This window comes from Neovison vison, chromosome 2, assembly GCF_020171115.1.
Source record: "Neovison vison isolate M4711 chromosome 2, ASM_NN_V1, whole genome shotgun sequence".
NCBI lineage: Eukaryota > Metazoa > Chordata > Mammalia > Carnivora > Mustelidae > Neogale > Neogale vison.
The window spans coordinates 72,685,910-72,710,928 of NC_058092.1; the positions used below are offsets into that span (position 1 = coordinate 72,685,910).

Here is a 25,019-nt window from a genome sequence, read left to right on the forward strand (position 1 = left end):
CAAGCATGGTTCAATATCCACAAATCAATCACTGAGATACACAACATTAATTTTAAAAAAAAAAAGGATAAGAACCATAAGATCTTCTCAATAGATGCAGAAAAAGCATTTGACAACATACAGCATGTATTTTTTTTTTTTTTTTTAAGATTTCATCTATTTATTTGACAGACAGAGATCACAAGCAGGCAGAGAGGCAGGCAGAGAGAGAGGAGGAAGAAGGCTCCCCACTGAGCAGAGAGCCCGATGTGGGGCTCGATCCCAGGACCCTGGGATTATGACCCGAGCTAAGGCGGAGACCTCAACCCAGTGAGCCACCCAGGCGCCCCTACAGCATGTATTCTTGATAAAAACTTTCAACAAATTAGGGATAGAGAGAACATACCTTAACACCATAAAGGCCTATATGAAGGATCCACAGCTAATATCATCCTCGATGGGGAAAAAACAAGGATTTTCCTCTAAGGTCAGGAACAAGACAGGGATGTCCACTCTCACCATTGTTACTTAATATAGTACTAAAAGTCCTAGCCTCAGCAATTAGACAACAAAAAGAAATAAAAGGCATCTATAATGGCAAGGAAGAAGTCAAACTTTCACTATTTGCAGATGACATGATACTCTATGTAGAAAACCTGAAAGACTCCACAAAAAAAATGCTAGAACTGATATATGAATTCAACAAAGTCATATGTTACAATATCAATGTACATAAATCAGTTGCATTTCTATACACTAATAATGAAGCAGCAGAAAGAGATGAAGGAATCAATCCAATATACAATTGTACCAGAACCCATAAGATACCTAGGAATAAATTTATCCAAAGAGGTAAGAGATCTGTACTCTGAAAACTATAGCATATTTATAAAAGAAATTGAAGAAGACACAAAGAAATGGTAAAACATTCCATGTTCACGGATTGAAAGGAGAAATGTTTTTTAAATGTCTATACCACCCAAAGTGATCTATACATTCAATGCAATCCCATCAAAATACCACCAGCATTTTTAACAGAGATAAAACAAACAATCCTAAAATTTGTATGGAACCACAGAAGACCCCAAATAGCCAAAGCAATCTTGAGAAAGAAAAGAAAAACAATTCCAGACTTCAAGTTATATTACAAAGCTGTAGTCATCAAGAGAGTATGGTATTGGCACAAAAACAGACACATAGACGAATGGAACAGAATAGAAAACCCAGAAATGGACCCATAACTCCATGGTCAACAAAGCAGGAAAGAATATCCAATGGGAAAAAGACAGTCTCCTCAACAAATGGTGTTGGGAAAACTGGACAGCCACATGCAGAAGAATAAAAATGTACCACTTCCTAACACCATACACAAAAATAAATTCAAAATGTATGAAAGACCTAAATGTGAGACAGGAGACAATCAAAATCCTAGAAGAGAACAAAGCAGCAACCTCTTTGACATTGGCTGTAGCAACTTCTTGCTAGACACATCATCAGAGGCAAAACAAAAGCAAAAATGAACTACTGGGACTTTTTAAAAATAAAAAATTTCTGTGTGATGAAAGAAACAATCAACAAAACTAAAAACCAACCTAAGGAATGGGAGAAAGTATTTGAAAATGACATATCTGATAAATGGTTAGTATCCAAAATATATAAAGAACTTATAAAACTCAACACCCTAATAACAAATAATTCAGTTAAAAATGGGTAGAAGACGAGAATAGACATTTTTATAAAAACATGGCCAACCAATACATGAAAACATGCTTAACATCACTCATCATCAGGGAAATGCAAATCAAAACTATAATGACATATCACCTCACACCTGTCAGAATGGCTAAAATTAACAACACAAGAAATAACAAGCGTTGGCAAGAATATGGAGAAAGGGGAACCCTTGTACACCGTTGGTGGGAATGCAAACTGATGCAGTCACTCTGGAAAACAGTATGGAGATTCCTCAAAAAGTTAAAAATGAAGTATCCTTTGACCCAGCAATTGCACTGCTAGGTATTTACCCAGAGAATACAGAAATACTGATTTTAAGGAACACATGCATCCCGATGTTTATAGAAGCATTATCAACAATAACCAAATTATGGTAAGAGCCCAAATGTCCAACAACTGAATGGGTAAAGAAGAGGTATATACATACATATGTATATAATATAACAGAATATATATATATATATATACACACACACTCCATTTTATATATATATATATATATATATAAAAAAGTTCTATCCATGTCATTGCAAATAACAAGATTTCATTCTTTTTGGTGGCTGAGTAATACTCCATTTACATGTTACATTATATATATAAATATATATTATATTTATATATAAATATTATATTTTAATAATTATATTTATAATTTATATTTATATAATATATAAATATTATATTTTAATAATATTTACATATTACATTATATATAATAATATATATAAATATTTTTATATATAATATATATTATATATTTTATATAATATTTATATATATATTATAATATATTCTATTATATAAGTGTTATATTTTTATAATTATATTTATAATTTATATTTATATTTATAATATATAAATATTATATTTTAATAATATTTACATATTACAATAATATATATTTTATAATATATTCTATTATATAAATATTATATTTTATAATTATAATTATAATTTATATTTTATAATTATATTTATAATTATATATTATATTATATATAAATATATTTTTATAATATTTACATATTACATTATATATAATGTAATATGTAAATGGAGTATTACTCAGCCACCAAAAAGAATGAAATATTGTTATTTGCAATGACATGGATAGATCTAGAGAGTATTATGTTAAATGAAATAAGTCAGTCAGAGAAAGACAAATACCATATGATTTCACTCACATGTGGAATTTAAGAAACAAAACAGATAAACGTAGAAGCGGGGGAAAAAGAGAGGGAGGCAAGCCTTAAGAAACTCTTAACTACAGAGAACAGAGAATTGATGGAGGGGAGGTGGGCAGGGAATGGGCTAAATTAGTGATGGTGATTAAGGAGGGCACTTGTGAGAAGCACTGGGTGTTGTATGTAAGTGATGAATCACTAAATTCTACTCCTGAAACCCATTTACACTGTACGTTAACTAACTAGAATTTAAATAATAACTTGAAACAAAAATGGAAACACAACAAAGCAAAAATTTATGGAATGCAGTAAAAGCAGTTCTAAGAGAGTTTACATGCCTACTTTATAAAAGGAGAAAGATCATAAATAAATTACCTAAGTGTTTACCTCAAAGAAGTAGAAGTTCTCAAAGTTAGCAGAAGAAAAAAAAATGATGAAAATCAGAGCAAAAGTAAATAAAATAGAAAACAGAAAAACTAGAGCAGAGGTTAACAAAATAGTTGGTTGCTTGAAATGATAAACCTGACAAACACCAAGACAGAAAGACCTCAAATACAGTTAGAAAAGAAAGAGATTATTCTCAGTGAAATAAGTCAAGCAGAGAGAGTCAATTATCATATGGTTTCACTTATTTGTGGAGCATAGCAAATAACATGGAGGACAAGGGGAGTTAGAGAGAAGGGAGTTGGGGGAAATTGGAAGGGGAGGTGAATCATGAGAGACTATGGACTCAGAAAAACAATCTGAGGGGTTTGAAGCGGCGGGGGGGGTGGGAGGTTGGGGGAACCAGGTGGTGGGTATTATAGAGGGCACGGATTGCAAGGAGCACTGGGTGTGGTGAAAAAATAATGAATACGGTTATACTGAAAATAAAAAAAAATTTAAAAAAAAGAAAAGAAAGGGAAAACATTATAAATTGTAACACAGCAAAACAAAGGATTATAAAAGACTATTAATATATAATTATTTGTCAACCAATTAGACAACTTAGAATATATCTATTCCTAGAAGAGTACTACTTACCAAGACTGGATCATGCAGAAACAGAAAATTTGAATAGACCAATAATGAATGAGACTGAATAAGTAATGAAAAACCTCTCAACAAAGAAAAACCTAGTTTTTGTTGATGAATTCTGCCAAACACTTAAAGAAGAAGTAATGGTAATATTTCTCAAACTCATCCAAAATTTTGAAAAGGAGGAATATACTCAAGCTCAGGTCAGCATTATCCTGATACAAAAGCCAGATAAGGATATTTTAAGAAAGCAACAGATCAAAGCCCTGATGAATACGGACACAAAAATTCTCAACAAAATGCTAGCAAACTAAATTCAAGATCAAATTAAAAGGATCATACACCGTGTTCAAGTGGGATTTATTCCTGGGATGCAAGAATGGTTCATCTGCAAATCAATCAATGTGATAAACCCCATTCACAGAATTAAAGATAAAACCATATGATCATCTCAATAGATGCAGAAAGAATATTTGACAAACTTCAATAATTTTCATGATAAAAACTCTCAATACAGCAGGGATAGAGGGAACATACCTCAACATAATAAAGGTTATACATGACAAACTCTCAGCTAATGTCGCATTTAATAGTGAAAGGTTGAAAGGATTTCCTCTAAGATCAGGAGCAAGAGACTCTGACCACTTCTGTTCACAGTAGTACTGAAAATCCTATCCACAGCAATTATGCAAGAAAAAGAAATAAAAGGCACCCAAATAAGAAAGGAAGAAGTAAAACTGTCTCTGAAGATGGCATTATCTTCCTATATAGAAAACCCTAAAGACTCGACAAAAAAAAAAAAAAAAACAAAAAAAACCAAACCTGTTAAAATTAATAAATGCTTTCAGTAAAATGGCAGGATACAAAAATCACCTAGAAAACCCAGTCATGTTGCCATATGCTAAGAATGAATTATCTGAAAAAGAAATAAAGAAAACACTCCCATTTATAATAGCATTAAAAACAATACAATATTTAAGGATAAATACAATCAAGGAGATGAAATATCTAGAGACTGAAAACTGTAATATATTGATGAAAGAAATTGAAGAAGACACATAAACGTAGAGCTGTCTCATATTCATAGGGAGGAATAATTAATATTGTTAACATGTCCATATTACCCCAAACCATCTACAGATTCAGTGTAATTCCTACCAAGATTCCAATGGCACGTTTTATAGGAATAGAAAATAATCCTAAAATTCACATGAAACCAGAAAATACCCCAAATAAACAAAACAATCTTGAGAAAAATTAAAGCTGGAGGTATCACACCTCTTAATTCCAGATTGTATTAATACAAGACTATACTAATAGAAACAGTATGGTCCTGGCATTAAAACAGACATAAAGACTAATGGAAAAGAACTGAGAGCCCAGAGAAAATGCATGCATATATGGTCAATTTATATTTGAAAAAGAATGGTATATATATATGGTTTATATATACAATGGAATATTCAGCCACAAAAAGAAGGAAATCTGGACATTTGCAACAACGTGGATGGACCTGGAAGTCATTATGTTATGTGAAATAAGTCAGAGGAAGAAAAAATTCTGTATGATCACACATATGTGTGTTATCTAAAAAAAAAAACAACAACCCTGAAATCATAAGAACAGAGAATAGACTGACGGTTGTTGCCAGAAGTGGAGAGATGAAGGAAATGGTCAATGGACACTAAGTTCCAGTTATAAATAACTCACAGAGATACAATGTACAATGTGGTGACTATACTTAACAATACTGTATTGTATATTAGAAAGTTGCTAAAAGAGGGTAAGTCTTAAAAATTTTCTCCACACCACAAAAAGGTAACTAAGTAAAGTGACAGATGTGTAACTAACCCTATTTGGTAATCATATATGTATATGTGTGTGCGTGTGCGCACTCATGTGTATAAAATTGTCACATTATACATCTTAAATTTACACAATGGTACTTGTCAATTATATCTCAAAGTGGGAGGGGGAAAAAACTTCCAAGGACTTGTGTCCATGTGAGACATGGAGAAATTATCTTTCTTCCTTGGATGTTAGGTAGGCTGATTATCAGTCCCTGGTTTGGCCTTCTCTCAAGCCACAGTTACACACCTTCAATTACCCAACGAACATCTAAGAGAATCAAAATGTGTGTGTGTGTGTTTGTGTGTGTGTGTGAATTCACACTGAATTCACGGAGTACTCAAAAATGAACTCAGCAGTACTCACCGGAGGGCCCATTAGACCTGTCCTACCCAAGGGTCCTGAAGCCCCTGGTAAGCCTGTCTCTCCTTTTTCTCCATCTTCTCCAGGAAAACCCCTTCCTCCTGGGTTCCCCTGAAACCCAGTAAAAAATTTTAAGAAAGGGAAAGCAGTAAAATAAGTATACCACACAATAAGCAGATTTTTGTTTATAACATAAAATCATGTAATTATGTAATATTTTGAAGATTTCACAAGAAACATCTATATACACATAATAAGAAAAGTATGATTTACCTTTAAGCCATCTTTCCCTTGGAGACCTTCTTCTCCCGGAGCTCCTGGTTCACCCTATTTTTTAGCAAAAACAGTAAGATTTATTATTTTGCTAAATTGCTCGCCTTAACTTACTCTTTGTTCCTGGTATCTATAGAAAGTATCAGGTTTCTGCACATTTACTCCTACTTCTACTTTACTTATAAGGAATATTTGGCAGTATAATAAGCTTGATATAATTTGTTTGGAATAGCTCTGAAGATGATTTAAAGAATCAATATTGCAAATTCAAATATAAGATAGGCCCAGAATTTTACCTTTCAGATAATTAAGAGAAAGACATATTCATTTGGTAGCTCTGAAAATTTATATAGCTAGACTTGTGTTTCCTGAGTTCAAGGACTAGAAATACTATATCTCTTAAAGTTGTAGTACCTTGCTATACTCAATTAAATGGATTAATGTGACTTAATTCAGTTAAAACCATACTTTTAGGGTCTGTATTTTCTCGCTTACAAGGGAACAGTTAAGGCCCTGGTACATCAAAAAGCTGTCCTCCAGATATAGAACTTAACAGAAAAATACAGCCATTGTCTATGAAGATATTAATAAGTAATATTGACACTCTTGTCACCTAAAATAGTTAAAAGTGAGTTAATTAGTGCATCCTCACAGTTTCTCTGTTGCTCCCACCATTGACACTTCCACTACCCCAACCTCACACTGCCAACCCCCCTGCAAATAAAGGGAAAATGAAAAAGAAACTGGATCTAAAACAAGTCTCCAGACTTTGCCTTTTAGTATGCAAATGTCTCTTGAGATTATCTTGGGCATGGTTATCTTGGGAAAAAGCTTACCACAGCTCAAATTACAAGCTGTCCATATTAGAATAACTTCTGTAAACTCTCTAGTTATACTTATTTACGATTATTTCCTTGAATCTTGTTAATTTTTCGTGACTTTATATTTTTGTTGTTGTTTTTTCAAACACAAATTAGGCTGTAATCATTTGTTTGCTTTGTTAGGTCAGGAAATATTCTGAGAGTTGATTACTGTTATTTGTGAATTTCTTCCTAATGTGAATATGAGTGACAATCACAGCTACTCTGCATATGTGTAAAGCATTCTACAGAGAACACTCCACATTGAGAAAAGGATGCATGAGTTTAGGACTCCAAATACTACTAAATGATAATATGAACAGGGTCTGGTATTCAGCTTTAAAAACTAAGAAATAAAGACAAACATTTTCTATTAGGCACCAGGAAGATTTATTATGCATTTTTGAAGCTGTATTTATGCTATGTTTCAAGTCTCTGAACCACTCAGGCCAGTGCATTAAAATGGTTCTCAGGGTACCTGGGTAATTCAGTTGGTTAGGCAATTGCTGTTGGCTCAGGTCATGATCCTGAAGTCCCCTATCAGCCTTCCTGCTCCTCGGGAACTCTGCTTCTCCCTCTGACCTCTCCCCTTTCAGGCTCTCTCTCTCTCTCTCTCTTTCTCTCAAACAAACAAACAAATAAATAAATAAAATCTTTTAATAAAATAAAATAAAATGTTTCCCAGCAGACATTTACCCGTAACCCTGGTTCTCCAGCAACTCCAGCATTGCCTGCAAGTCCAACATTTCCCTAAAGAAACAAAGGGAAAGATTAAAATCATTTTCTACTAAAACAGTATATCTAATAATTATGGAAGGTGTATCATGAGGATAGGGCTTTTAAAACAATTCCAATTTTTTTCTTTTCCCCAGATTAATTTATCACCCCATTAGCTTTAATTAATATATTACCCCATTAGCTTTATCATTTTTATTTCTCTCTTTCTCTTATATAAACATACACATGGAGTCAGTGAAAAGACAGATACATAGATATAGATATACATCTTTATTTTCTGACTCATTTGAAAACACTTCCCATTTTTATCTGCTATCCTCACTTGTTTTCAAGATGATTGATATTTGCCAAAATGTGGCAAACAGGGGATTCAGTAGTAAAAATTGAGAGACCTTTTCACTAAGGTTACCTTTGCACCTGGTTCGCCTTGCAGACCAGATTCACCCTCAATACCTGAAGGTCCCTAAAAGAGAATGATTTGACACATCATTTGATACACATTCCTTCACTGATTGCAAAGGCAGTAACAACCTCGCAAGAAGGTCATAGTAATTTTTAGCCCAAGGGTAAGATATATGTCCAGGAAAATATTTTTGCTTCCACTTTATAAACTTGATGGCATAAGACCAGATAAGGTTGGGACATTTTAACAGTTCAAATGCCAAAATAACATCTCCTGAAGTCAGGACTTTTAAGAACAATTTCTTCTATTCTTCCTGTCATCCTTTAATCCTTGGTCAAAGACAAACACTTCCCATTTCCTCTTCTAATTTCCTACCCTCATACTCTTACAATTCTCAGTGTTTTTTTTACCTTTCACCCTTATCCATTTCTGCTGAGCCCTCTGGAGCACACTTCCTTTAAAGATTTCAGTTTTCTTTATTCATTTTATGAAGAAAGATTTAAGATACAAAGATGATATGAATATATTCACATTATGAAAAATGCATATGGCAGCTTTTCTACTTTCCTTTTGTGGGTGGGTCCAGTTGGGGAGAATTTGGTTCTTTATATCTTGAAAACATACAACTTCTTGCAACCTCTGGCTCTCTCTAGGCCTGGCTGGTGCTCCTACAACTGCTGTTGTATTGTTTTTCTTAATTTGTTTGTTTCAGAGATATTTATCCTGTTTTTGAGCACACCAAGGAGATATCCTTTCCTTCTTCCCTTCCTCATTCCTCGTTCTTCTTTTTCTTTGACTGTGTACATGTACCTGCGTATGTATGTATATATATATATAACTATAAAAACACACATGTGTTCTGTAATTCCCATGTTTTTGGAGTAGAGGGGTAGCTTAAAGTATTAACTCACAACACACTCTTGACAAAAAGCTTCCTGTTGTCCTTCTATCTTTCAGTGATTCCTTAGTAGTTTTGACTCGTGGGTGATATTCTTCCTTATAACTATGAGAGTTTAAAATATCTTTTATGTAATAGTATTTTAGATAAGAGGAAGTTCAGTTTTCCATGTTTGACTCAGCTTCTGCAATACATATTCACCTTGCTTTTTTTTCTAAAATAAAAGCTATACATGCACAACAGTACCGATGGGAATTATAATAAAAAGCCCAGTCCCATTCCTCAGAGGCAACTACTTTATTTACTTTTTTTTAAAGATTTTATTTATTTATTAGAGAGAACACAAGTAAGGGGGAGAGACAGAGGGAGAAGCAGACTCCCTGCTGAGAAGGGAGCCTGCCCTGGGGCCCTATCACAGGACCCTGGGATCATGACCTGACCTGAAGGCAGATGCCTAACCAGCTGAACCATCCAGGTGTCCCAGAGACATCTAACTACTTTATAAAACAATTTTTGTTTTCTTAGTGGTTATTTCTATAACTCAAAAATTATACCTCTACTTCTCAACGTATCACCTTGCTAAAGGTTAATTTCCTTATTCTCCCTCCATTTTACCACCATTTCACAATATTTTAATAGTCACATTATTTAAATTCTTCTGTGGATTAGTTTTGTGACTTCTTTGCTGTTACAAGAGACAGTATAGTACAGTACTTAAGAGGAAAAATTATGAACTGAGATGGCCTGGGTTTCTGCTCTGCCTCAGAAACGATAGAATTTAATATCTTACTTTAAGATTAATATTCTGTCTTGAGAGAGAATCCCAGCTCTCTTAGAATTTCTTCAATATTAAAATTGCTTTCAATGTCACAGATTTTCTTTGGTTCCTAATTTCTCCCAACCTGTCAGCTCTTCCTGGCTTCTTTTATTCCTTTCTTAAACTAACTCTAATTGTTGATCTTCTGAACCCAGCTGTTCCTTTTCTTACACCAATCTTGGATTAGCACTTTAAATTATTTCCATTTCTATTTCCAGCTGAATACTGCTGGAAAAAAAATTACACACTAGCGCAAAGTGGCATCATTACCTGTTGAGAGGCATAGTGGCTAAGACAAAGGATTGTGGAGAGAGAATCCCTGAACTGAAATGTAGGCTATACCACTATTATTAGCTACCACTCTTCAGCAAGTGAGTTATTTAACCATTTCATGCCTTTGTTTCCTCATCTGTAAAACGAAAATAATAGCTGCAGCTATCTCATAGGGAGTTGTAAGAATCCATTAATACAGCAAAACACAAATAGTGTTAGGCACATAGAAAGTGCTTCATAATTGTGGGCTATTGGCATCATTATTATCAATATAATGCAAATTCATTGCCTCCTACTAAAAGCTTGACTTTTAGTAAGGTGTATCTGCTCTTCCGCTTGTCTATAGTTCTAAACCAGTGAACTTTCCTTGAATGACCTACTCAACCTCTACTCCTTATCACAACAGAATTTTTGTCTTTTATTCAGTTTTAAAAAAAACAACAAACACTTCTAGTTATTAGGTATGACTTTTCTCAGCTTTCTTAGGTCTCAGAGGATGAGGCATAGAATAGGTTATCAGCATCAGCTTTTGCGTCAGTTGTGGATTCAAAAGCCAGTCTCACTTCTTAACCATTTACCTTGGGCAGATTAACAGATGATGACCCTCATCTCCCTAATATTCCTCTTTGGTCTCTTGAAAGGTATTGTCATCCATCCTGTTGCACAGCCTAGAAAACTGGGAATAATTTTTGACTTCTCTTTCCACTTTACATCACATATTCTATACATATGAAGGTTCTGCAGAATTTATATAAAAAACATTTCTCAAATCCATCCACTCCTCTCCCTTTCTGTCCCTGCTACTTTCATTCAGAAATCCATCATTTCTTGACTGGCTGAATGCAATGGTCCTTTAGTAGGTATTCATGGTTTCACTCCTGTCCTTTCAAATACATTCTCTATGTAGCTGTTAGAGCTATCTTATCATCCAAAAATTAAATCTGACTTTTTCACTGTCCTGTTTATCATATTTTACAATGACTTAATATGGTCCATAAAATTAAAAAAAAATGAAGCTTCTTAACAGAGTACACAAAGCTTTTCATACTTTTTCTATACTTTTGTCTACTACCACACCTTGCTTTGACTTTCAAAGAATCCATATTGCCTCATATTTGTATGTTCTTGCTTATACTATTCCTTTTTCTGGAATTTCCTTATCTTTATTACTCTTTTCATATGGCTAACTCCTACTCATTCCTTAAAACTCATCTCGTCACCATCCCACATTCCCCACAAGTTTTCTTTTTCCCTGTATCTAGGTGGAGTTAAATGCTCATTGCCATGTTCCTATATTGACCTGGGAATATCTGCATCACTGGGTCTAATACATTGTAATGTAATAATCTTTTATATGACTATCTTCTGGAATAGGTTAGAAACTCCTACAGGAGTCAGGGACCATATATCAGCCTTCCTTGTATCACCTACTAGTGGCTACAAAGTGCACAGCAAGAAACATGGCATCATTGCGGGATTAAAAATAGGCCAACAAACCTAGACCACAGAGGGCAGGAGAAGAGCTTTACTGGCATGTGGCTTAACGGTCTGCATAAGTCAGATAATGTGGAACATTATTCATTATGTTAAAAGGTTGGCATTTTACTAAAGTTCATGAGAGCCACGGAAAAATTCCAAGGAAAGGAATGGTATGACAAAGAAACTGGCAGCAATTAGCTAACGAATGATGGAAGTTGCTGGAGACCTGCAGTAAGAGCAGACTAGAGCACTGGCAATAGGGATGAAAAAGAAAGGGTAAAACAGAGACACTATGGGGGCTCATTCACAGGGAAATGATGGCTGACTGGAGAAAATAAGTAGGAAGAGGAGTCTAGGAAGACTCAGTTTTGGGCTGTTCGGCACAAGGAGTATCTTTCAATGAGATGGGAATAAAAAGAGAAAGAACACCAGGAAAGTAATAGGTTTGGTTTAGATATTTTGAATTTAAGATGTATGTAGGCTATGTAGGTACATATGTAAAATACAACAGGGAATCAGTAACTGCAGCTGAAGAGACAGGTATGAGCTAGAGCCATCAAGATGAGAACTCTAAGAATAATATTGGTAATTAGAGTCATTGTGATACTACGACTGCTAGGCTGAGAAAGAAGGACAGCTTCACATCATGACTGAGAAAGCCTAATGAGAAGGTAAAGAGCAGAATCTAAAGACAGCAGTTTCACAAAAGTCAAAAGAGGAAAAAATTTATGTCTAATTTATTTAGAGCTAAAGTAAACAAACAACAGAAATGAAGGAACTGAATTTTATAATTATAATGAGTATAGTTTATTATTCCAAAAAATATCCTAAATAGGGACTTTTTTTTTTTTTTGGAAGATTTATTTATTTGAGAGAGAGTGTGTGTGTGAGTGGAGGGAGGTGGAGAGAGATAATCTTCAAGCTGACTCCCTGCTGAGCACAGAGCCTGAGGCAGGGTTCAATCCCAGGACCCAGAGATCATGACCTGAGTGGAAATTAAGAGTTGGACACTTAACAAACTGAGCCACCCAGGCAGCCCAGGGGTCACTTCTTAATATTCTTCTATAAAGGAGATATAACATCTTAGAATGAAGGGTTATCAAATTAACTCAAAGTGAGTGAAGGGTAAGTTTTATTCACTTTTTTCGTCATTTCAATGGGCTGTTACGAGAACTTTATGTGAATGGGCAGTAATCTCCTTGACAGGCTACAGCAACTATGCAAATATGTCTACCGAGGCAAGGGAAACAGAAGCAGAAATAAACTACTGGGACTTCATCAAAATAAAAAGCTTCTGTACAGTAAAGGGAAAAATCAACAAAACTAAAAGGCAACCTAAGGAATGGGTGAAAATATTTGCAAATGACATACCTGATAAAGGGTTAGTATCCAAAATATATACAGAATTTACAAAACTTAACACCCCAAAACCAAACAACCCAGTTTAAAAAATGGGCAGAAGACATGAATAGACATTTTTCTAAGGAAGACATACAGATGGTCCATAGACACATGAAAAGATGCTCAACATCACTTATCAGGGAAATACAAATCAAAACTACAATGACACATCACCTCACACCAGCCAGAATGGCAAATTAATAATACAAGAAACAACAGATGTTGGTGAGGATACAGAGAAAGTAGAACCCTCATATACTGTTGGTGGATACTGTTGGTGCAAACTGATACAGTCACTCTGGAAGACAGCATGGAGTTTCCTCAAAAAGTTAAAAACAGAACTACCCTACCATCCAGCAATTGCACTGCTAGGTATTTACCCAAAAAATAAAGAAAAGCTAATTCAAAGGGATATGTGCACTCCAAAGCTTACAGCAGCAATATCAACAAATAGTCAAATTATGAAAAGAGCCCAAATGTCCATCAAGTGGTGAATGGGTAAAGAAGATATGGTGTATATCCAGTGGAACATTTCTCAGCCATCCAAATGAATGAAATCTTGCCATTTGCAACAATGTGGATGGAGCTAGAGAGTATTATGATAAGCAAAATAAGTCAGAGAAATACACCATATGATTTCACTTATCTGTGCAATTTAAGAAACAAAACAAATGTTCACAGGAGAAAATAAGGAGAGGAAAACCAAAAGACAGAATTTTAACTATAGAAAACAAACTGATGGTTACCCGAGGGGAGGTGGGTGAGGGAATGGGTTAAACAGGTGATGGGATTCAGGAGTGCATTTGTGGTGATGAGCATTGGGTGTTGTATGTAAGTGCTGAAGCACTAAATTGTACACCAGAGACTAATCTAACTGTATATCAACTAACTGGAATTTAAATAAAATCTTAAAAAAAGATAACTTGATGTGTATAAAATTATACTCATAAAAGTCACCCTATTTTTTAATGGCATTTTAGGATGTATTTTCTGAATATGAAACATAACACTACAGAATTATTATTTAAATATATACCTAATGTATCAACTTTACTTTGAAGAGTCTTATAAAAAGTACTGGGAATTGATGAAACAACAAAGAAGAGCCACAGAAAAAATAATTACCTCAGCGCCCATTTCTCCAGGAGGTCCAGCATCACCTTGCAATCCTCGTGGTCCCTACATTAAAATAAAATTTAAGATCTGAGAATCAAAGTTTACTCTGTATTTTGACTAACATATGCATCAAAATATGGGATTTTTAATATATAATATGTAATAGAACACATTTATCAACTTTTTGTATAAACAAAATTATAACTTTATAGTTGATTCATCTATTTTGTGTGTGTGTGTGTGTGTGTGTGTATGAATAGAAGGCTATGTTTGAATTCAAGAGAAAAGAAAGGACAGTACCCTTCATACTTTCATTCCCTAATTCACTCATCCATTCAATAAACATTTATTAAGCACCTAAGTTACTATTATATTTCATTATATATTATATATATTATATCATACTAAGAGCTTTCAAAAGTTATCTTATTTGATGGATATGACAATTATATTTCTACTGGATATTTGTGGCAAAAATGTGACAAAATAGCGTTTTTTTTTAAAGATTTTTTTATTTATTTGACAGACAGAGATCACAAGCAGGCAGAGAGGCAGGCAGAGAGAGAGAGGAGGAAGCAGGCTCCCTGCTGAGCAGAGAGCCCAATGCGGGGCTCGATCCCAGGACCCTGAGATCAGGACCTGAGCCGAAGGCAGCGGCTTAACCCACTGAGCCACCCAGGTGCCCCCCAAATAGCATTTTTAAAAAAGCAAATACATGGTCTCCAATGAAATAAAAATATATTAGAGTTGCATGATGTCATACTTTATCATGGTAGTGAATCCAGTTCAACAATTTCTCTGTTTCACATGAACAGATATAACAATGTTTACTCATATGAAATAATCACTAAGGTGCAATAAAAATCCATGTCTGGACCTTTATTGGAATCCCGGTCACTGTAATAACGAATAGTGTAACTTTAAGTAAACAAACATTGAGTATTTAGTTCATTGCATAAACATTAAATTTCTAAACCAAATGGATCTTCTTAGTGTGTAGAAGCCACTTAATTGGCTAGAACTATTATTTTACCATTAACATCTATGTAGTTTTTCATTTAATTTTTTTATATATTGTTAAAGATAAACTTTTCCCCCTAAATATGATCACTGTAGAATACCCGGAAACTCATAAAGTAAAAATGATCCAAAACAGCCACTTGAACCAGTTAACATTTGCTGCAGTTCTTTAAATCTTTGAGCTTAAAAAGAATTGGGATGAGAAAAATTCATAATTTGTATATAGTTAAATCTGTTAGTATTTGAAGACTTTTTCCATTACATTTTAAAACATCTATGTCCATGTAATTATTTTAAATTTATTTAAACTTTAAAAATTATTTTAAACTCTACCAATCCTAATTCTCCTTTTATGGCAGGTTAAAAATATTAAGCTATTTTGCTGGCTCATTTTTATGTTATCCTTATAATAATTAAATCCCCACCTGATTTGTATGGGTAATGGGATTTTTGAAGGGGACTGTGTTAACGCCAACAAATACATTAATTTTAAAAATATAGTCTTGTAGTTAGACAATAACTTGACATTCTACCTAAGTCTGTTTTTATGTATCTTAATGAATTTTTGAAGTTTTCTTTATATGTGTCCCATCAACTTCCCATTAAGTTTATCCTTAATTATTATTTTGTTTCTATATAGAGTGAGATATTTTTCTATTACATTTTGTTACTTGTATATTATATGTATATCAGAAAACTGATTTTTTAAAATGTCTATTTTAGGTGTTACCTTATATTACTGTATCTCAGAAATTGAAAAATACAGAATTAACTCTTTGGGTTTTATAAGTTTTGGGGGATTTATTTAAATTTACTCTAAATAATAATGCTTTTCTTTCCTTATATGTTCATTTTTGTGTCATATACCACTACACTAGTTAAAATTTTTCAAATAATGTTAGACAATATAGTGACAGTTGGCAATGTTATATTGTGGTTCCTATGCTTCTAGTGTTTGGGTTTTTTCCTAGTAGGTTGGGTGCAGATACAAGATAAGCTACTTTATTTTATTACACAACTATGTTTGACATTACCAGAATGTTTTGTTTCAATTAACAAACTTAATTTCTTAGAAAAGTTTTAGATTTACAGAAAAATTGAACAAAACGTACAGAGTTCCCATATACCACTCTTGTCCAGTTTTCCCTATTATTATTAACATCTTGCATTAGTGTGGTACATTTGTTACAACCGATTAATTGATATTGTGTACCATTACCACTTAAAGTACTATTACTACTTAAAGTCCATAGTTTACATTAGGGTTCACTCTGTGTGAACACAGACACAGTTGTGTGAGTTTTGAGAAATGCATAATATCATGTATCCATCACTACAGCACCATATAAAATAGTTTCATGTCTCCCAAATTTCCATTTTCTACCTATTCATCCCTGGTCCTCTACCCCCAACACCTGGCAACCACTGTTCTTTTTTACTGTCTCTATAGTTTTGCCTTTTCCAGAATGTCATGTAGTTGGAATCATATGGTATTTAGACTTTTCAGATTGAGTTTTTTCACTTATCAGGATGCACTTCTTCTGTCTTTTTGTGGCTTAATAGCTCTTTTTATTGATGAGTAATATTTCATTGTATGGATGCACTACACTTTTTTTTATTATTTAACTTCTGAGGACATATCAGTTGCTTCTACTTTAGGTAACTATGAATGAAGCTGCTATAAACATTCATGTGCAGGTTTTCGTGTAGGCATTAAGTTTTCCACTCATTTTGGTAAATACCAAGGAGCATGGTTACTGGATCATAATGGTAAGAATGTGTTCAACTTTGTAAACAACTGCCAAATTGTGTTACAAAGTTGCTGTACCATTTACATTCTGTATTACTATCAACAATGAATGAGAACTCCTGTTATTCTAATGGGAATTTTGCTAACATTTGATATTGTCGGTGCTTTTAGCCATTCATACAAGCGCGTAATGGTGTTATTGTTGTTTTAATTTGCAATTCTCCCTAATGACATATGATGATAAACATATTTCCTTATGCTTCTTTGCCATCTGTAGGTCTTTGGTGTATTGTCCGTTCAGGTCTGTTGCCCATTTTTTTAAATGGATTGTTTGTTTTCTTACTGTTAACTTTTAAGAATTCTTTCTGTATGTTGCATACAAGTCCTTTATTAGATAAGCGTTTTGCAAATGTTTTCTCCCAGGCTGTCACATGTCTTTCAATCTCTTAACATGTCTTTCACAGAGCAGAAGTTTTTAATGTTAATGAAATCCAACTTATCAGTTTTCCACTCATGAATCATGCTTTTGATGTTGTATATAAAAAAGTCATTATCAAATCCAGGGTCAGTGGTATAGAAGTTTCAGCTATACATTTTAATTTAGGTTTATAATCCATCTTGAGTTAATTTTTTGAAAGGTACAAAGTCTTTGTCTAGATCCTTGTTTTTTGGATTTGCTTTTGTTTTTACATGAATACCTAGCTGTTTTAGAACTAGCTGTTGAAAAGTGTTGCCTTGGCAACTTTGTCGAAGATCAGCTGACTATATTTGTAGACTTCTATTTCTGGGCTCACCATTCTGCTCAAATTATCTATTTGTCTATTCCTACTACACTGTCTTTAATACTATAGTGTTATATTAAGTTCTTCAAGTTGGATAATGTCAGTCCTCTGTCTTTGTCCTTCTTCAATATTTGTTGGCTCTTCTGGGCCTTTTGCCTTTCCATAAGAACTTTAGAATTTTGTTATCAATATCCACAAAGTAACTTGCTAATATTTTGACTGGAATTCCATTGGATCTATAGTTGTGACACCCTAACAATATTTACTCTACCTGTCCATTAACACAAAATATCTCTCCATTTATTTAGATCTTCTTTTATTTCTTTAATCAGTTTTGTAGTTTTCCTCACATATATTACGTGTAAATTTTGTTAGATCCATACCTATATCTTTTTAAATTTTTGATGCTAATGTAAATGCTGTTGTGTTTTAAATTTCAGATTCTAATTGCTTATTGCGGGTATATAGGAAATCAACTGACTTTCATCTATCAGTCTTGTATCCTGATCCTGCAACCTTGTTGTAATTGCTTATTAGTTCCAGGAGTGGGTTTTTATTGGTCAATTGTTTGGGGTTTTCCACATAGTGAAAAGACCTACTATCTTTGTTACTGTTTTTTATTTGTTACTCATTTCCTTTGTTTTTTTTTTTTCTTTGTCTTCTCTTTTTTAACTGTGAATTTTAATTGATTCCATTTTCTCTTATTTTATCATATCATTTACACTTCTTTTAAAAGAATTTTAGTGGTTTCTACAGTTTGTAATGTATATTTATAGTTAATCCAAGTTAAATCACTATATTTATCCACAAGGTATGAGATTAAATACACTGCTGTAATTATTTTGCACAAACTACCTATCCTAATAATTAAGAAAAAAAGATTTGATATTACTTTTATGTATTCCTTCTAAAGTTCTTCTTTTCTTCTCTCCTAGATTCTCATCTATATAACTTTTTTTCTCTCTGAAGAATTTCATTTAACATTTTTTATAAGGCTGGTCTACTAGTGACAAATTCTGTCAGTTTTTGCTTGTTTGGGAAAGTTTATTTCTACTTCACTTTTAAATTCCCAGTCTGAAATTTCAAAATCTCTGCTATATCTGAGTCTGTTCCTGATGCTTGCTTTGTCTCTTCAGACTGTTTTTCCCCTTTTAGCATGCCCTGTAATGTTTTTGTTGAAAGTCAAACATGGTATATAAGGTAAAAGGGTCTGAGGTAAATATGCCTTCAGTAGTATAAGGTTGCAAGTTACCTGTTTGGGAACTAGGCTGTGTTTACTGTTTGCTGCACTATGCTGTCAGAAGCTAAATTTCCTGCTAGTGTCATTGTTTTTGTCTTGTCTGTTGTCTTCAGGCTTTCCCAGAGATGTCTTAAATAGGGTTTGGGTCTGCAGTTCTTTTAGCTGTAATCCCCAGTTGTTATACAGGAGCCCTATTCATCTGATGTTAAGTTTCAAGAGGGATCGAATCACTCTATAGTTTTATAATTAGGTCTCAGTCTTTCAGTGAGCCTGAGTGGGGGTATTTTCTTTCCCCCATGTCCGAGATTAGAAACATCTAGGGTTGGGGAATTGCTCTTCTCCCAAGTTCAGTAACTTTTTGCTTTGGCAAAACCCCAAATCAGTTAGTCTCAGATAAACCGGTTTCCTTGAGGGCAAGCTTTGTTAAGGAGAGCAGAGTGTTCTGAGTGTATTTCAAAATGGTTACTTTTCCCAACCCACTGCTAGAAGAAAAAACATGCATGTCCCTGAACTTTACAGAGAAAACCTACCAGGTCCCCTAGTGGTAAAACTCAGAGACATGTGGGGCCTTGCCTTGGATGGGGTTCCCTCTTGGTTTTTTAATATTTATGATAGTCTAAATTGTGTCTTAAGCAATTTGCCAGCTTTATATTGACAAATATAATTATAGTTAAATGTGTTCCTACCATTCAGCTATGGCCTTCTCCTTGCGGTAAGATGTGATTCTCTACATCTTCCTGTCTGTCTCCCAAGTTTTCAGGCAACAGTTGGTTCTCTGACCTCAGTGATCTAAAAAGAGTTGTTGATTTTCAGTTTGCTCAGCTTTTTCTTTGTTGTAAGAAGGGGGATGACAGCTTCCAAGCTCCTTACAATTAAGACCAGAAACTATTTTACTACAATTTTTAATAAAACAAAAATAGTTAAATTTTAATGAGTATGTGTTTTTAGCATTTTCCCACTATATCTGTAATATGTTATATTATGGGTTTCTTAATATTAAGTAATTTTTGTCTTTTTGTAATTCTTCTTATACTTCATTTTTCTTTCATTTCATTCACTTAATTCTTTATACATGTATTTTAATTTTACTTGATTTTTTGGGTATTTATCTTTAGTTTTTTCTGCGGGTGCTATTTTTGTCTGATTTTAGTACTGTCAAAATTCTAATGAGACACTGATCTTTTATCTTTTTCTCTAGAACTATTGCTATTTTTTATATCTTTGTAAGTAATTTAATGTCTGGGTTTATCACATACTTTTAAATAATCTGAGAATCCTGCTGATCTTTCAAGGTAAGTGGAAGTGACTTCTAATACTCAACTAAGGAAGTGTACCTAGAAAATAATTTTTAAACTGGAGGGTAGAGTGTAAAGCAAATTTATCAAGAATTGATTTTTTAGAAACTATAGCATTCCCTTCATATTCCTCTTTAAAGGCAGTGTTCAATGTTTAAAGATACCAAAAATATTTATTTGGATCAGCCAAAAACTTAGGAATCACTTTACATATAGAAATCAATCTCCTCTTGATTTTATATCTCCTTTTGAATCTTTTATATCTATCCATTTCTTTTCTCTGCTAATCAAAAACATTCTACCGTCTCTTAACTGGATCACAACAGAAAGCAGGGCTTATCCACTCTTAGTCCTTTCCAATTTGAATGATCTCTACAAAACAATAATATGATCATAAAACTAGTCCTATCTCTTTAACAACATCCTTTTGTTTTTATGATAAAAATATAAATCCTTGGGATTAGGGCCCACAAAACCACCTGTGTTGCCCCTGCTTCCTTTTCCAACCTCATCTTACACTTACTTCCCACCTGACTCTCTGTGCCATCGCCGTGCTAGCCTTCTTTTAGATCTTCAAATAAATATGTGGAACTTCCTCTCAGTTCATGATTTCTCTCTGAAATAACCTCTCCCCATCTTTGCCTAAGTAACTACTATTCATCCTTCATATCCTAGCTCAAATGCTTCTCCTCTGGAAGACTTTCCTAAGTATAGCTTCTCTGTTATACATTCTTTTAGAATTGAATTCCTATACTTCACAGCATTTATCTTAGTTTGTAATTTTCCATTTATCTCCATGATAATTCAATTAGTATATATTTCTATCATTAGACTGAAACCTCCATACTTACCAGTACATTCCAATGCAGGTACTTAAAAGTATTTGTTGATTGAATGAATGGCCAACTATCTAAATCCCAGTATTTGCATTGCTATGAGCAAACTAATTTTGAAAAATTGGGGAGAAAGAGACAACTCTAATAGCTGCTGACTATAGAAAAGAAGTAGTCCTCTCTATTTTATTATTCTCAAAGTATAAATATGTTTCAACATCATTTCTGTGTCCTTCATTTTACCAATTTACTTCTTTTCTTTTCTCTAATTTAACCAGGCAGCTCATATATGATCATATATGAAACAAAGCCCATGATATCCATTACGAACTGATTTATATTTTATTTTCCAGCCCCACTGACCCCAGTGACTTGAATGTTAATTTTTAGGTGCTGTTAAACTATTTAGTTGTTTATGCCTACAGTAACAAATCTTTTCTTATTTAAAGCCTGATATTGTCTTTGCTGATGACCTAGATCTTTTGACATATTTTACTGAAATGTGTTCCTCACTAAGATTAAGTTAACTTCCATTGCATTTCATTCATCTAATATTACTGGCTAAGCAATTATGCTTTTTGTATATAACCTTTTGTCAATTCAGTTTAATAACCTGAACACTAAGTAGATCCAAGATGCTATGCATTACACCAGACAGGATTGCAAAGATGAGAGAAATGGTCTCTAACTTCAAAGAACTAGAAATTTTTTCAAAGAGATATTTAAGTAAATAATGCTAAATAAAGTTGCATTATTTTTGGTCAAATAAATATTAGGATTGGTATGGCAAGAGGTATAAAACAGGGAGAGAACCAAAAGGAGTTCAGTATAATAAAATCAATACCATATCTAAAATTCTTTATTTGGAAAGAATTAGATATACAGTCAAATCTTTACTTATTGCTTGGAGAGTTTATACCATAGGTTAAAGGAGGAAATTCTTACCATTTGGTAAGAATACCTCTTTGTTACATTTTCCACTTGCTACAAGCTAAATGAATTATGTAAAGGCCACCTGTAAACCTTTGGGTTAATTAATAGATAAGATCAACCCATTAGAGTTTGAAAGACTATATTGTATTATAAATCTTACAAGCATGTTATAGCATATTACATCTGATACCACTAACCCGAAGAATGACTTCATAGGCAATAAAGAATAAGTTGTGAGAAAGTTGGTGTGACAAAAATCTTTCCTTTTCATAATCATTTTCCATGGAAATTTTATAACTGAATCACATTTATAAAATCATGATGTAAGTTTTTCATTATTGATATACCAGAATTTCTATGTTTGTATATTTAGACCCATCAGATGTAGAGTTTGGCTCCTTTGTGAGGTATTTTATTACAGAGTTGGCCTCAAAAATATGATTCTGTGTGTCTGTGACCGTATAATATAGTCATTTAAGAACAGCAAGCCATTCACAAAGAAAATTTCTGCAAGCCAATAAAACAGAGCTATCATTGTTGAAAATAAAAATAGGTAAAATCTTAGCAGTTCCAGAAAAACAGGACCAAATCTGACTATATGAGATCCGGAAGGTACTAAAAACTATATTTCCAGCAAAATATTTTCTGTATAATTAGGTGTCCATGATAAATGCTGCTTTCAAAAATGTACCAGTCACAGCACAAGGGGGCAATAACAGAAAAGTAAATGTATATTATGAGAAAAACATAATTAGAAATGTATAAAGATAAACTTACAGGTTCTCCTTCAAGTCCTCTTTCTCCTGTACTCCCAGGGGGTCCTTGTAAACCCTGAATAAACAAAGGCAAAATCTGAAGAAAAAGTGATGCTTGAAAATATTTTACTTTCCTTATTTCAGCTTTCCTTTATAATCCTCCTACCTAATTTTTCTGTCTACCTCTATTCTCTCTTTTCTTTTTGTGGTAAAATATACATAACATAAAAAACACAATTTTAACAGAGTTTAAATGTAGTTTTGTGACATTAAGTACCTTTGCATTATTACACTACTATCATCACTATCTATATTCAGAACTTTTCATCTTCCCAGACTGAAATTCCATACCCATTAAATACACCCTTTCCCCCTCCGTGGTTCCCCTGGCAACCACCATTCTGCATTCTCCCTCTAATTTGACTACTCTAGGTGCCCTAAGTAAGTAGAGCTATGCTACATTTTTTCTTTTGTTTCTGGCTTATTTCACTTGGCATGATGTCTTCAAGTTTCACCAATATTGGAGAGGAGGAAGATGTCAGTAGAATAGGAGGATCCCAGACTCCCCTTGACCCCAAATACAACAAGGTCACTATCACATCATCCTAAATACCCCAGAAATTGACCTGAATACTGACAGAACAAACTCCACAACTAAAGGGAGAAAAGAAGCCACACTGAAGGTAGGAAATGCAGAGACATGGTTTAGTGGGGAAGCAAGTCTTGACTGCTGTGAAAGGGAAGGAACTATGGTTGTGGAGAAGGGTGAGACAGAGGAGTACACAGGGGACTGCACAAAGAGAATGATTCCCCATAGCTATTGGCTTGGAAAATGAGAAGGGCTGAATTCTGTGAGTTCTTGCAACCAGTGGGGCTCAAATCCTAGTTTTAAAGTCTAGCAGGCTTGGCTGGGATAGAGCCTAAAAGGCACTGTGCTGCTCTTGGACAGAAGGCAGGCAAACAACCTGGGAGTATACAACATGGAAACAACAATCTGAAGAGTGCTTGGGACACACAGTAGGGGAGATTATACACTCTTTATAGAGCAGATCCTTGAGAGGCAGTATTCAAGGACACCTCTAGGGGAACAAAAAAGCTAGCCAACACCATTTCCCTCCCCTGCCCCCAGTATAAATACAGCATCATCTGCGGGAAGCAGCTGGCACTTGCTGCCTAATGATGTGTTTACACTAAACCCCCCACACAGCACTCTGGTGGAACTGACTGCCTTCCTCAGTCATGCTTGCCTCAGTCCCAGCACAACAGCACATATCTTTGTTCATACCACATCTCCCAACCAGAGAGTTTGGCAGAGCCTCAGTTCTGGTCTCATTTCACAAGCAGACCAGAGCATACCTAGTTAAAACTCACCACATTCAGGCAAAGAACCAAACACTGTCCACATTAGACAAAAGGGGCCTCTGCAGATGGCTGGCCTGAAGGATAGAGCAGCCAAAGCACAACAGCAAAGGACATACAGCACACACTGGAGAAACTCCCTGAAGTGCCAGGCTCGGGTACTACATGAGTTCTTTTTCATAAGGCCATTACTTTCAGAAACAGATGACATAACTGGCTTTTCTAACACAGAGAAGAAGGCAGAGATTTAGACAAAATGAGAAGACATAGGAATTTATCCCAGATGAAAGAACACGATAGTCATGGCATGAGATCTAAGCAAAACACATATAAATAACATTCCTGATGGAGAACTTAAAGCAATGATCATAAGGATACTCACTGGACTTGAGAAAATAATGGAAGACATCAGTGAGACCCTTATCACAGAGATAAAGTTAAAAAAAATGAATCAGAGATGAAGAGTGCAATAATCGAGACTAGAAACATACTTGATGCAATGAATATCACTTTGGAAGAAGCAGAGGAACAAGTTAATGCCCTAGAAGACAAAATAATGGAAAGCAATGAAGTTGAACAAAAGAGAGAAAGAATTATGCAAAACAAGAATACAGTTATGGAACTCAGTGACTCCATCAAATAAATAACATTTGTATTACAGGAGTCCCA

The 25,019-nt window shown here is 34.1% G+C and overlaps 1 protein-coding gene across 5 annotated transcripts in view; it reads right to left on the bottom strand.

Annotated features, from left to right (window-relative positions):
* COL24A1 (collagen type XXIV alpha 1 chain) overlaps window positions 1-25,019 on the bottom strand; it is a 395,660-nt gene that overhangs the window by 127,052 nt on the left and 243,589 nt on the right. For all 5 annotated transcript variants that reach the window (XR_006383188.1, XM_044238615.1, XM_044238616.1 and 2 more), the window contains 6 exons: window positions 23,014-23,067; window positions 14,393-14,446; window positions 8,406-8,459; window positions 7,955-8,008; window positions 6,399-6,452; window positions 6,129-6,236 (listed from right to left, as the gene is read on the bottom strand). Coding sequence is in view for 4 of the 5 variants with exons in the window: in XM_044238615.1 (XP_044094550.1) it covers window positions 6,129-6,236; window positions 6,399-6,452; window positions 7,955-8,008; window positions 8,406-8,459; window positions 14,393-14,446; window positions 23,014-23,067 (378 nt within the window). In the remaining variant the exon portion in view is untranslated. The remainder of the gene's footprint in view (window positions 1-6,128; window positions 6,237-6,398; window positions 6,453-7,954; window positions 8,009-8,405; window positions 8,460-14,392; window positions 14,447-23,013; window positions 23,068-25,019) is intronic.